Raw genomic sequence first — 13,798 nt, forward strand, 5'->3', positions numbered from 1 at the left:
TTCTTAACACACATTTCAAGTTGGTATGTCTATGCGATGAACTGACGGTGATTAGGTGAGGTCCTTTGTATCACTAATCGATGTCAAATCCAGTGTCAGTTCCACTTATCATGTGAAGATAAAGAAAACTTAAATAAATAACACATGATAGCTTAAATAACAGGACATTTTGCATAAATATAGAAATTGTCACTGAGTTGCTACTGAAAAGTGGTATCGAGGATTCCATGTGCATGGTGATGATTAATATGACTAAAAGTCTTGAGTCTGACCAAACTTGGGACATGAAAGCACAGTTCTGAAATTACATATCAGTCCCTCTAGTTTCTTTTATTTTTAAATTGTGCCACTAACTTTCTGTCATTTTAGTTCGACCCCACAAATTTGATTAAAATGTTTTCAGTTAGGTCCGTATGACTAACTTGGTCATTTGCTTTTTCTCTTTTTGTACTTTTTTCATTTTACAAAAAAAAGGAGAAGAATGGAATTTAAGAAATGGGGAAGGGATATGAAAATTAGAACTCTGAACCTCTAGTGCTAAGGTATCAATTTTAATTATTAAATCAAGGCCTCCTCAAAATTTCTCTTTGTACTTACGTGAGCTCAAAGGGAGTTAGGCCTATGTAATTCTATAATTTTTTTCTTTCATTAATTACTCTTTTAGTACTATGTGAGCTAGAAAATAGGACATAGGATCTTTTGTAATTTTTTAATGCATTCTTCTTATTTTTTGGTGAAATATGATCATACATGAGAGCGCGGAAAACAAGCATCGGGTTCATTGGCGCAACGGATCTTCTGTCTCACACTCTGTACCACTCTCTATTCCACTTTTTATTATATTGCTATTTCTCCTACATAAACATCATGTTTTAGTTCTTTTTTGTTTTCTTAAGATCCAATAACTATTAATTGAGCAAAAAATAAATACAGCAATTTCAAAAAAGTAATATATAATAGAAAATTAGAAAATATAGCAGAAAATTCATAAAAAATCTCATTTTTTATGCATTTTGATTTTTTGAGTTTGTTAAATTTTGTGTATTACTCAATTAATAGTTATTGGATCTTAAGGAAATAAAAAAGAACTAAAATATGATGTTTATGTAGAAGAAATAGCAATATAATAAAAAGTAGAACAGAGAGTGGCACAGAATGTGGGACAGAAGATCCGTTGCGGTTCACTTGGGTGTAGGAAGGTGCCTTGAGGTTGACAAATTGACCTTCCTCCCTCACAACTGACCTTCCAAACTCTCTCTCTCTCTCTCTCTCTCTCTCTCTCTCTCTCTCTCTCTCTCTCTCTCTCTCTCTCGTAAGTGAGATGTCATGAATCCAAAACCTCCAACTGACATTCTCTTCCACCTTAGTAGCCAACCTAACCCCTTCCCCCACTCCCATACTCATTTTATCTGGCATTCAAAATACCAGGATTTGTTTAGGCAGAGGGTTTTCACTTTAATTTTTAAAATAAAACTACTATTTCATTGATAATTTGAGTGACTCGATATACTTAAAACTCAATACCAAGTTGCAGTTCCTCAATTTGACAAAACTTTTTCCCTAAACTTCTAATGGGCCAAAAAAGTCATCTTTCTCAAAAGTCCCATTGTACACTTGGTTTTGTTTTTACTTTTTTCTCTTCATTTTACTCCATGAAAAACTCAAAAAAAAAAATCAACTTTCACTTTTCGTTTAATTTTTTATTTTTCAAATTACAAATGGGTTCAGTATTTAATTTTAGAAATATGAGCACTTAATCTGAAAGAAATAAAATAAAATGATCGAGGACCAACTTTTATGGCTATTCACATAATTAGGTGTCATCAATTTTTTGCAACCACAGATTTTGAAGAAAAGAAAAACTAGTTTCACCCTTTTTTTTATGTTTCTTTATAAATATTTACCTATGTCATTGTAAAGGCATTAGGCTGACACAGAACTAAATTCATGACAAAAATAGTTAATTTTCTTCATTTAATTAAGAGTAGGGAGACTTTTTGATATTAGACAACAAGTAAGATGGGAGAGTTCTATTGTTTTGATATCAAGAGGAAAGTTTCCTAACTTTTGTAAAATTATAAGGAAGGTTAGTGTCATTTTTCTTATATAATATCCAGTATTGTATACTAAGGTATGAAATGATTGTCAAATCGTTTTGAACTTGATCATATGTGCTAACTTAACAGATAACTTCTAGTAAATTAGTAATTGATTTCTAGTTTTCACTCCGCCTTAGAATATGAGCATAAGATATTCACCTCTTAATCAATGCTTAATATCAAGATGAGGAATCAAAATAATAGTGCAGTAAATGATGTAATTCTGCTTGCTGCACATGTTCCAAAAACAAAAAGGCTTAGGCCTAGTTTGGGAATTTATGAGAGAAGATAAAATTTAGGTTAAGAAAGAAAGAAGAGAAAAGAGAGGATAATACTATCTTTCTATGAAGTCATGATGTTGACCATGCTTACTCTAAAGTTTTCATTTCCACAATTCGGCAATTCCATTTTTTAAACTCTTCATTGTCACCATCTTCATTTCCCTCTAGTTTGGTAATTAAGTATGCTCTCTGCGCCTTACAATTTGGCAACTTCAATTTAATGAAATCTGTTAAAAAAAAAAAAAATAAAGATATTGAAAAAACAGATAAGGTTCAAAATTATAGTAATAAGAAAGATGGAAAAAGAGGAATAAACACTAGAGATGTCAGAATTTTGGTGGCCGTGTGGTTGGTGACAGCGAGAGCTAGTGTTTGGTGGGTCTTGGGAAAGAGAGTTAATTATGAGGGGAGAGAGAAAAAAAGGTAGGAAAGACAGAAGATGAGGATTAGAAGAGGGTTTTTTTTTTTTCTTTCTATTTTTAGGTTGGACGTGCCCCTTTATAAATTAACTATTAGTTGAAGGATACTTAAGTCATCTCAACAAAACAAAGGAGGTTAATGTAATTTGTAAAGATTGAGGAGACCTGAGCGAAATTATCAAACACTTTAGGGGAGGTACCTTTTGAAGTTATCCTTATAAAATGACTTGAAAACAGGAAGAAAAGTACGTGAAATATGCAATATCATGATGGAATCTGAGCGCCACTAAAGGCTTCAATTTGTCAATTGCTAATCAATACTTTGCAGTTTGTACCAAGAAAGTGGAACCACGGTAATACGTACCACAATAAAATAATGAAAGTCGTGTTGTTGCACAAATAGGGTGGCTGAGTTGCAAGCATCAGCTCACATGGCTGATTGTTATTACATAAATATGAAAAAACGAATCATGACATTGGCATTCTAAAAAAAAAGTGCAAATACTCTAACCTTACTGATTATTATTAAAAATTACACAAACACCGGTAAACTAGACTCTTTAACAATTTTAAATATAAAAATTACCCTCAATGCATAGTTTAAAGATGATTTTTGCATTACTTTTATGAAGAGTTCTACACTCTTGAATCCAAAATTTTAATTTTAATTTTTAAAACATTGTTTAAAAGTGTTAAATAACCTAATAAAAATAATTAAAAAGCCAAAAAGTAATAAAAAAAGCTCCAAACCACAAATCTTGTACTTTATTCAAGAGCAACTAAACAATTGATACTCACGCAAAATTTTTTGAATCATCGATGTTAAAAGTTTCATCTATTAGTAGTTGTATATCGATTTATGACTAACTTAAGAGCAGGAAAGAGTTAAGTGAATTGAAGAGATAAAGTAAAGAAAGTTATTAGTGAAGAGATAAAGGGGCAAATTCAGTGACGGAGCCAGGATTTTTTCCTTGGGGGGCCAAAATTTTTTCAAACAAAATTACCTTACTATGTTATGTTTAAAATAATTTTTATTTATTTAAATATATGATATCTTAAAATATCAACTATTAACTTAAATTATAAAGGTATGTCTATTTCATAAATATGTAACATAGTTATAACTAAAATTAAGATAAGAAATAACATTTGATTAAATATCTTATAACATCACAAACCACGTAAGTTGTACATTATGAAAAGATACTCCAATATGTCATTTGTGCAAAAACAAAAATATGACTATACAATATAAATATAACTATTTTCAATTAAAAAAGATAAAAGTTATTTTAACATACCTTGAAATTTCATCCTCTTTTATTAAAAGTAAATTGAGATTTACGTTCTTTCATAGAACTAAATTCATGTATAATTGAATCAATGCTAAATTTTTTAATAATGACAGGTGTCGAGCCTGTGCAATAATAATTACCTACTCGAGAAAAAATACAAATTTTGTATATAGCGGTGAGTAGGGTCGAATTCACAGGGATTGGGGATAGCTTATTTCTTTTAGAGTTCGAAGTATGGGGGGTTTGTGGAGAATATAAAATAACTAATTAACTAACTAATAAAACAACTAATAGAAATTAATCAATAACCAATACGACTCTAGCCAAAGGTACAACTTTTTAGACACGGTCCATTTAACTGATCATCGATACAAAGATAATTCAATTACTCATTACTATATTGGTTATAGTTGTCATACACGCGATGAACAGCTAGCCTTTCCTTAATTTCTCGATAGTTAAGGTACGACCGTTAACTATTTCTCTAACCAAGAAATAACCCTAGGTACGACCGTAGGATTTAATTACTCGATTGCATTAATAATTAGAAAAACCCAACCCTAACCAATAAACACGCTACGAGGGTTTGTTTAAATTAGATCATACGTTTCCCTAACATGAAACCAATCACGCTAGTCGCCACTGGCATTAACCAATTGAACAATTACGGATTCAATCAATTAATTTGGCATTAGATCATTAGGTTAATTCGAATATCGGGCCCTTGACATTCAAATAACATAACAAGCATAAGCAATTAAATCAGAAGACGTACAAATACCAATGAATAAAAGAAATAAATACAATTAATTCGATCTCACAGATATTTAGAACCGCGCCTTCGACTAAATGAGAGGCTTAGCCACGCCGCATGAGAAAATCGCCACGCAAATTAATTAATTGCAAAGGCATTAAGTTTTTCACTAGGAAATGAGAAATAAAAGATGTTTTTTCCGACGGGGAATATTGTCGAACAGTAGGCACGCGCCTAACAAGGAAAAAGAAAGAAAACTAAAAACTATGCTAAAAACTAAGCATCCCTAGCCTCTGTACATTTGTCTCTTAAAAGCAAAATGACTCCATAATGCTTTCTCGTGGTCCCCACGCAATTAAGAAAGGAGTGTACATAAAGTGAAGTTCTTTGAAGTCCTTCTTTCTTAGTTTCCTCTTGATAGTCAAAGACTTCAATATTCCAAGATACTCCTAATCCGCGAAAAAAGAAGTGCAATCCGGTTCCAGTACCACGTGGGCCAGGCTCGTGGATAATTTGAAGTCTCCCACGCTCGGAGTCTTTTCCTCAAGATGGTTTCCCTTTTTTTAGCATTTTTCAGGTCCACTTCCTGCAGATAGGTCCAAATACCAAATATAAGTATATATTAACAATTAAACAATATTTGGCAAGGACAATGGGAAAAATTAACAATAAAATTACTAACAATTAACACCCTATCAAATAACTTCTATTTTTTATGTACATTGTTAGGCAATTATTCAAGAAATCATCTTTTATCTTATTTTGGAGGTTTGTTTTGATTATCTTCATAATTGAAAATGTACATTCTATAGACTATAGAATGGAGCCAGGATTTTTTCATTGGGAAGGGGCCCAAAATTTTTTCAAATAAAATTACCTTAATATGTTATGTTTAAAATAATTTTCATTTATTTAAATATATAACATCTTAAAATATCAAATATTGATTTTAATTATAAATGTATGTCTATTTCATAAATATGCAGCATAGTCATAACAAAAATTAGGACAAAAAATAACCTTTGATTAAATATCTTATAACATCACAAACTATCCAAATTGTATATTATGAGAAGATGCTCCAATATGTCACTTGTGCAAAAACAAAAATATAACTATGCAATATAAATATAACTATTTTCAATTAATAAAAGATAAAAGTTATGTTAGCATGCATTGAAATTTCAACCTCTTTTCTAAAAACTAAATTGAGTTTTACGCTCTTTCATAGAACTAAATTCATCCATAATTGAATTAGTCCTAAATTTTTAAACAACTACCTTTTTTTATGTACATTGTTAGACAATCATTCATGAAATTATTTTTTATCTTGTTTTGGAACTTTGTTTTGATTATATTCATAATTGAAAATGCCCGTTCTATAGTTATAATTGACACAGGAAGAGTGAGAATAAATATAATCAATATGTCAACAACAAGATGGATCACTCAATTTCTTATCTTCACCAAACCTTAAAGTAATTATTTGTATACTTGTATATGGGTCAACAAGAGGATATATCACTAATTTTAAATTTTTTATCAATTAGGCAAAGTTGTATATTTGTATATGGACCAATAAAGTAATTATTTTTGTTTTAACCCATTGATATTTATGAATTGAGTCTTTTATTATAATAAATCAAATTGGGTCAATTTACTTTGGATCATCAAATTATATGTTTAATTTTTTGAACATTAAATAATTAGCACAATAAAAAATAAATAACTGTTTTTGAAGAAAAAATTAAATCAAAGGTGGCTAATTCATACGCACATAGATATATATATATATATATATATATATATATATATATATATATATATAAACTCTCATAATATAAACTAAAATTGTAAAAAATTACGGGCCAACTTTGTCTTATACATATATTTACATATTATGAATTAAATTTTTCAAAACTTATGGCCCCCCTCAGCCCCCCTTGGCTCCGTCATCAATTTAATTTCCCAAAAAATTTTATAAATTTTTGTGTCATTTCATTAAGCAAAAAAACAAGGGTGGAGTATATCGAGTTTTTATCGGAATGCCAATATCATTTGTCTAAAAAAAATCAACATCTGAATAATTTTAGTCGTCAATTAATCAAGGAAGGGTCATCTCATACTACTACTTGCTCAGTTCTCAACTGCTAATCGCTGCCTAGCAGTTGGCACTAACCATCAAGACAGTGGAACCAATATATTAATACTACAGTAAAACAATGAAGTCGGGTTGTTGCACATGTTTAGATCTAATTTGATAATTCAATTCATCATTTAAATTTAATGGATTCAGATCTTAACATATTCAAATGTATTTGATAACAAAAAATTGAATATTTGAATTAATTAAGTGATACTGAATTTACCAGGCAAAACTTATTTCGAAATATAAGTGATAAGCAATTCACTTATTGCTAAATCTGATACACACTCAAATATATTAGATTTAATATTTAATAATTTAATAATTAATAAATTCAAATTTTAAATTTCAGTTTTTAAACTTCAGGTTTATCAAACGTATCATCAGTCTCTAGACTTCCGTTTCCATAATTTTATTTTCTTTTCTGGCCTTTGAAATTCAAATGGGGTCGTTGAGTTCGAAACATCAATTCACATGGCGGATAGTTTCGTGTATGCATAAAAATCATCTTGATTAATTAGTCGTCAATTATTTATTTTATTTTGGTCAGAATACTAACAATATGCATGTGACTACAACTCTACAGTAGGTAGAAAACGTTGTTGTAAGACGACTTTTTGCATTCTTAAATTTTAAAGATAATGGCTTCTGGTGGTGGCGGCGCGGCTTCTAGTTTGGATCGCCTTGATTCTGTTTTGGGAGGGTTGTGGCGTCGATCGGTCACTGCAGAGCAGGTCTACAAGGACTGGAGGGTTCTGAGGATTCTTTGGGAATCCAGTCATAAGGGGAGTGATGCAGGCATGGTTCGAAGTCTCGGCCGAGACCGAGACGACTCGGCCGAGTCGTCACCGTCTCGGCCCCTACCGATACGATACCGTGATGAAACGATACCGAAATACTTGACTCGTCGAGAAATCGGCCAAGTCGTCACCGCGACGGATTGACTCGGCCGAGTCACACCGAGTTACTCCGAGTTATCCCGAGTCAAGACGAGAAATCAGCCGAATCACACCGTGACGGATTGACTTGGCCATTTCTTTTGCTATTTTTTAATTATTTTTATTTAGCCTACTTTTTTATATTATTAACAATTTTTAGAATATTAAATACTTTACAATTTGTGTCTCACCGAGACCGCGACCGATATGCCGAGACCGATGTGGAACGTCCCGGACCGCGCCCGCGACCGCGACCGTGACTTTAAACCATGGATGCAGGTCTCAAGATTGAAGCTGCAGCCGAGGAGATTGCCCATGCCCATGATTCTGTTTTGGAAGGGTTACGGCGTCGATCGGTCACTGCAGAGCAGGTCTACAAGGACTGGAGGGTTCTGAGGATTCTTTGGGAGTCCTGTCATAAGGGGAGTGATGCAGGTCTCAAGATTGAAGCTGCAGCCGAGGAGATTGCCCATGACCTTAATCGTATTTCTGATGGAGAGGAGGAGGACAATGAGGTTCCAGAATCACAGTTCCTTCTCCAGTTAGCTCGTGATTGTGAAACAAAAACCAAGCGATTGATGGCTGAAGTTGGAGAAGCTCTTGACTATCTGTACTCGTCGTGCTCAACAGGAGGGAGCACCATCAGCAGCTCACTCCAATCACAGCTGATGCCTCCTGCAACTCTTGGTGTTTCCTTTTGGCCACGATTTGTCAGCCATGCACAATCAAACGTGCTCAGAATCAGGCAGATTGTGCTAGATCACTTGGTTCATGAACACTTTGGTATACGGGATCAAGTCTTTACCTTCTACAACAGTCTAAAGTCCATCAAGCGTTACTTTGGTCTATTACTAATCGATCCCAAATTCCCATACCTGGGAGGAGCAGGGGCAGGAGCAACAACAGATGATGCAGTGCCTGGTATTGATGCCTCCCTCGGTCATGTGGTATCTTTGGTCCTTCGGATTGCAAATCGGTGTTCTGATCACTGGTTGGATTGCAAAACAGGCCGGATCCAAGTGGAAAAAGGTGAGCTGAGTAAGTTCATGGAGGATTTGCACCATGAGATTCATCCAAGAAATCCCAATTTCATGAGGTTCCATCTCAATTTCCTTTTGGCTCTCTGCTGCAGTAATAATAACGAGGATGAGAAGATGGATATTGTTATGCAATTCTGCAACTATCTCTTTAATTCTGAACATGGTGATTTTCGAAAAGAGGTGTCTTCCCTGGTAACTCTTTTTGTTGACGCTACAACTAAATTAAAGAACAAGGATGCAGTACAAAGTTTCTTTCCAGAAATCAATGCAATGCTCGTTGAGATGGCGTCGCTCTTTGAAGCGAATAGTCGCAAGGGGCATAAACTAAATGACTCTCCTCAGTGCTCTGAGTTACTTACAAGAATTTGTCTTCTCAGAGCAGAGCTTTCCCTCGTGGTGCAAATTCGTAATATGAGCAAAATTAGCAGCAATTTGTCATCCTCCTCCAGTATGCTTTCAGATTGGAAAGATATCCCGAGAAATCTGAGCATATATTCCAAAAATTTACCCCTTGAGAAGATTGAGGATGGGGAAACGATGTTGGCATTCACTGAATCATTGTTTGAGGAAGTAGAATCTCTTCATCAGTCATTTAGGGACAAGAAAATCACTGGACCTATAGTGAAGAACTCACTTCTCCTACTTTTTTTTAAGATTGTGATTTTCAGGGAAGAGTTGTTTCTAACGGAGTTATTACTGTTGAAAAGTGACCCAACTCCCATGGCTGGTGGGAAAGATCGAATTGTACTTCATCTTCAGAACCTTGAGTACTTTTCACTAATTCTCTCAGATGAGCGAATGAAGAATAGAAAGGACGTCTTCAGAGCCTTCAAACCAATTGAAGTTTTTTTCAGGAGTCTAACAATTTTCAATCATTCTTTTCTTATCGCACAAGATGAAATGATCCTTTCATTTTCTCAGCTGTTAGATAAGATGAACCAGTTGATGAAGGCAAAGTGCAAAGAGATAATTCCCCAATTTCCACTGTTTGCTTTCCCTAGGACTTTCAGACTGAATTTGAATTTCGTTGATTCTCTGTCAAGAAACCTTGTGGAGCTGCTGAAATATGATCCTGTGTCAATTGCATTGGTGAAGCACCACATTGAAGAAATTCAACTACATCTCCAGTCATTGAGTTCTTTTCTTGTGGATGTTTCAAAGTTACAGATTGAAGAGGATCGGGAGCTGAAAGATATTGGTAATCAAATCATCCATTTGGCGTATAAAGCGGAGTATGTGATTGATTCAATTGAGGTTGATGCTCAATGGCAGGATTTCTTCTGGTTAAATGACGTACTGCAGGAGCTAAGAGTTGTTAATGAGAAGGCCTGTGGAATTCAGTTGACCATCGGTGATGCTAAAGTCCTAGATCCCGAAAATGTGACCCACGTTTCACGCGGTACGTTTCCAAGGGATGGTACACCGGCGATCGATGAAATTGTGGTGGATCTCAGTAACAGAGAAAATGAAATTCTCAACCAGCTGACTAGAGGATCCTCAAGGCTGGATATTGTTTTTATTGCTGGAATGCCTGGTTTGGGCAAGACAACGTTGGCGAGGAAGGTGTACAGCAGTCTTAAAGTCATGTGTCACTTTCATCTTCGTGCATGGTGCTCTGTTTCCCAAGAATATGAGAAAAGGAGATTGTTGCTCGAAATTCTAACAGGGATTCATGGGCTTACAGAAGAGATTCGCCAAATGAGGGATGAAGATCTCCAAGATAAATTGCGTGAGTTGTTAAAGAGAAACAAGTATCTCGTAGTTATGGATGACGTTTGGGGTATTGGAGTTTGGAACGACTTGAAAAACTCATTCCCAGATGATGGAAATGGAAGTCGAATACTGTTCACCAGTCGCCTCCACAGAGTGGCCTTGGAAATTAAACCAGACAGTCGTCCTCTTTCTCTTAGCCTTTTTTCTCATGAGGAAAGTTGGCAGCTGTTAGAAAAGAAGGTATTCAAGGTAGAATGTTGCCCCAAAGAGTTAGCGGCAGTTGGAAAAGAAATTGCTAGGCAATGTCAAGGATTGCCTCTTGCAATTGTTGCTGTAGCTGGTATACTGAAGATGACAGAAAAGAGCCGAAATTCATGGAAGAAAATAGCAAACAGCTTGAGCTCCCAGGTACTCAATGGCCCAGAAGCTCAGGGCCAGTCAGTCCCAGAACTAAGCTACCAATACTTGCCCGAGTATCTAAAACCATGCTTTCTCTATATGGGAGTTCTTGGTAAAGACAAAGATATTCTTGTTAGCAAGTTGATTCAGTTGTGGCTTGCAGAAGGGTTAATACCAAAAACGCAGACAAAGAGCTTTGAAGATTTGGCAGAGGATTTTTTGATGGAGTTGATTGACGCAAGCTTGGTAATAATCTCCAAAAGAAGATCCAATGGCAAAGTCAAAGCATGCCGTCTTCACTCTTTTATGCTTGATTTCTGTCTGTCAAAAGCCGAAGAAGCAAACTTCTTTCAGTTAGTAACCAGGTGTGATAAGCCATATGCTTGGTTTCCCAGTTCAGATTATAGTTTTGAATTTGATTTTTACCATTTGCCTCCTGTTTCATTTGCATCCTATCGGTTGGCTGTAAGTCTGAAGCAAAATCATTTTCTTGGATCAAGACCTTCTGGCCTGGGCACCCGTTCTTTGGTTTTTTTTGCCTCTACAGATTCCAAAACTAGACGGCCTTACGACATCTCATTAATTTTGCACAACTTTAAATTACTTAAGGTGTTGGATTTCGAATGCATGGACATGGCTTCTTTTCCTGTCGAAATTGGACTACTGATTCACTTGAGATATTTAGCTGTTGGGGGGTATGTGACATCTATTCCAAAATCATTAGGCAACCTCAGGAAACTGGAAACTCTTATTGTGAAAGGATTGAGTGGTAAGATCATCTTGCCAGATACGATTTGGAGCCTGACAAGTCTGAGGCATCTTCATGTGAAAATCCATGTTGCTTTCAACTTGGATGATGCAGTGTCTGAAAACTGCTCTGTTTTAGAAAATTTGGTCAGTTTTTCCTGCCTGTCTCTTTCTTGTGGTGAAGATGCAGAAAGGATGCTGAAGAGGTTTCCAAATCTTTGCAAACTGAGTGGCATATTCTATGAATCACCAGATTCTTCCACGAACTGCAATCAGTTTCCGAGATTGAAATGTCTAACTCATTTGGAGTCACTCAAGATATTCTACTATGGAAGCCCTCTTAACAATGGCGAGTTCATCCTCCCTTTGAATCTAAAGAAATTGACTTTATCAAACTTTCGCCTTCCATGGAGTCATATCTCCACAATTGGGAGACTACCAAACCTGGAAGTTCTCAAGTTACTTTCTGGTGCCTTTGAGGGGATGATATGGGACGTGGAAGAAGAGTTTCAGAATCTTAAGTTCTTGAGCTTAGACAATTTGAACATTGTTCAATGGAATGCCTCTTGTGATGATTTTCCCAAGCTTGAAAGACTTGTCTTACAAAATTGCAAAGACCTTGAAGAAATTCCGTCGGATTTTGTGGATATACTTTCACTGCAATTGATTGAAGTGAATTGGTGTGGACGATCTGTCGAAGGATCGGCCCTGAATATTAGTAAAGAAACAGGAGAGGTCAAAGTCGTTATAAAGAGTTCATATTGGAGATCATGATCAGCATGAATTGGATAAAACCTCTTTATACTTCCTCTGATCACTCGTAAGTCTATTGTATGAATTTTCAGCAACCTACCCATTTTCTCCATTCATTTGTGAAATGAAATTCCTCTTATTTATATTTACTGGAGTACATATGCTAGCTGAAAAATATAGATAACTAGAAATTGTTGGGACTCATTGAATGTTATTCTGTACATGCCAGCAGTAATTCGGGTGTTTAGGTTGTCAAACCTTTATGCCAATTTCAAAAATAGCCGCTTTCATTTTAACTTCTTATCTAACGTTTAGGCTTGAGAAATCACGTTTGATTCTTGTCTTCTGAGACCATTTTTCTTGCCCTTTCCCAGGTCTGTAGCTGGCAAGGCTCAATCGAAACTTGAGAGCCCCTGTTCACCACAAGCAAGAACTTTTGGCCAAGCTTTGCCTTACACTGGAGCTTTCCCTTTTCCATGCTCTGTATTGTGCTTTTGATCTTTGGAACGAATGTGACAATGTGATTTATTTTGATTACCTACTTTTTTTTTTCGCCTGCTTTTTATCATATAGTGGGTTGTTTATTTTGAATTTATCATACAGTGCCTGCTTGTAGATGTGTTCTGAGAATGTTTGTTTGATGAAATTGAATTACAGTTGCCTTTCATCATCAAGGACTTTCCTTTTTCAGTTTATTTTTTGTAATTATAATCACACACACATATTTTTTATCTTGGCAGTAGGGACAATTTATGCTAGGTTTGGAGGATTTATTTGATTGGATATTATTTAGGGTAAATTGATTGGATATTGTTTACAGTAAATTGCCTTTTATCCTCTGTAGTTTGGTATTTTATCACATAACCCCCTTATTGTTGAACATCCTATTTATAACCTTCTCATGGTTTGAGTTAAAATGTCATCGTTAAAATTAACGGTCAATAATGAAAAGTCAAAGTCAAATTAATAAATTAACAAATTCATTCTTCCACTACTTTTTTGCTTTTTTTTTCTTTTTTCCTTTTGTTTCTCTCTCATTTTTTTTTGGGAAGAGAAGAGTTGATTTTGAAAGCCTATATTTTGGCCTACAAAAACTTAATTTTCTCCAAATACAAAAGAGATGGAAAGGAAATGAAAAAATAAATAAGAAATAAAAAGATGGAAGGGAAATATAAAACAAATAAATAAGAAACAAAAAATATGAAATATTTTTT

At 34.8% G+C, this 13,798-nt stretch overlaps 1 protein-coding gene across 1 annotated transcript; it reads left to right on the forward strand.

The window, feature by feature from the left end:
* The first annotated feature begins 7,608 nt into the window (after nt 1–7,608).
* LOC113737728 (putative late blight resistance protein homolog R1A-4) lies at nt 7,609–13,240 on the forward strand. Its single transcript, XM_027264910.2, has 2 exons — nt 7,609–12,651; nt 12,959–13,240. Exon 1 carries the CDS (start codon nt 8,202–8,204, stop codon nt 12,603–12,605), a length of 4,404 nt encoding a protein of 1,467 aa, XP_027120711.2. The 5' UTR covers nt 7,609–8,201; the 3' UTR covers nt 12,606–12,651; nt 12,959–13,240.
* Nucleotides 13,241–13,798: the final 558 nt, after the last annotated feature.

This window comes from Coffea arabica, chromosome 3c (assembly GCF_036785885.1).
Source record: "Coffea arabica cultivar ET-39 chromosome 3c, Coffea Arabica ET-39 HiFi, whole genome shotgun sequence".
NCBI classification, from domain to species: domain Eukaryota; kingdom Viridiplantae; phylum Streptophyta; class Magnoliopsida; order Gentianales; family Rubiaceae; genus Coffea; species Coffea arabica.

What these genes read in the sequence shown, in the direction of transcription:
- LOC113737728 (XM_027264910.2), top strand. Translation starts at nt 8,202, where the DNA reads ATGGATGCAGGTCTCAAGATTGAAGCTGCAGCCGAGGAGATTGCCCAT.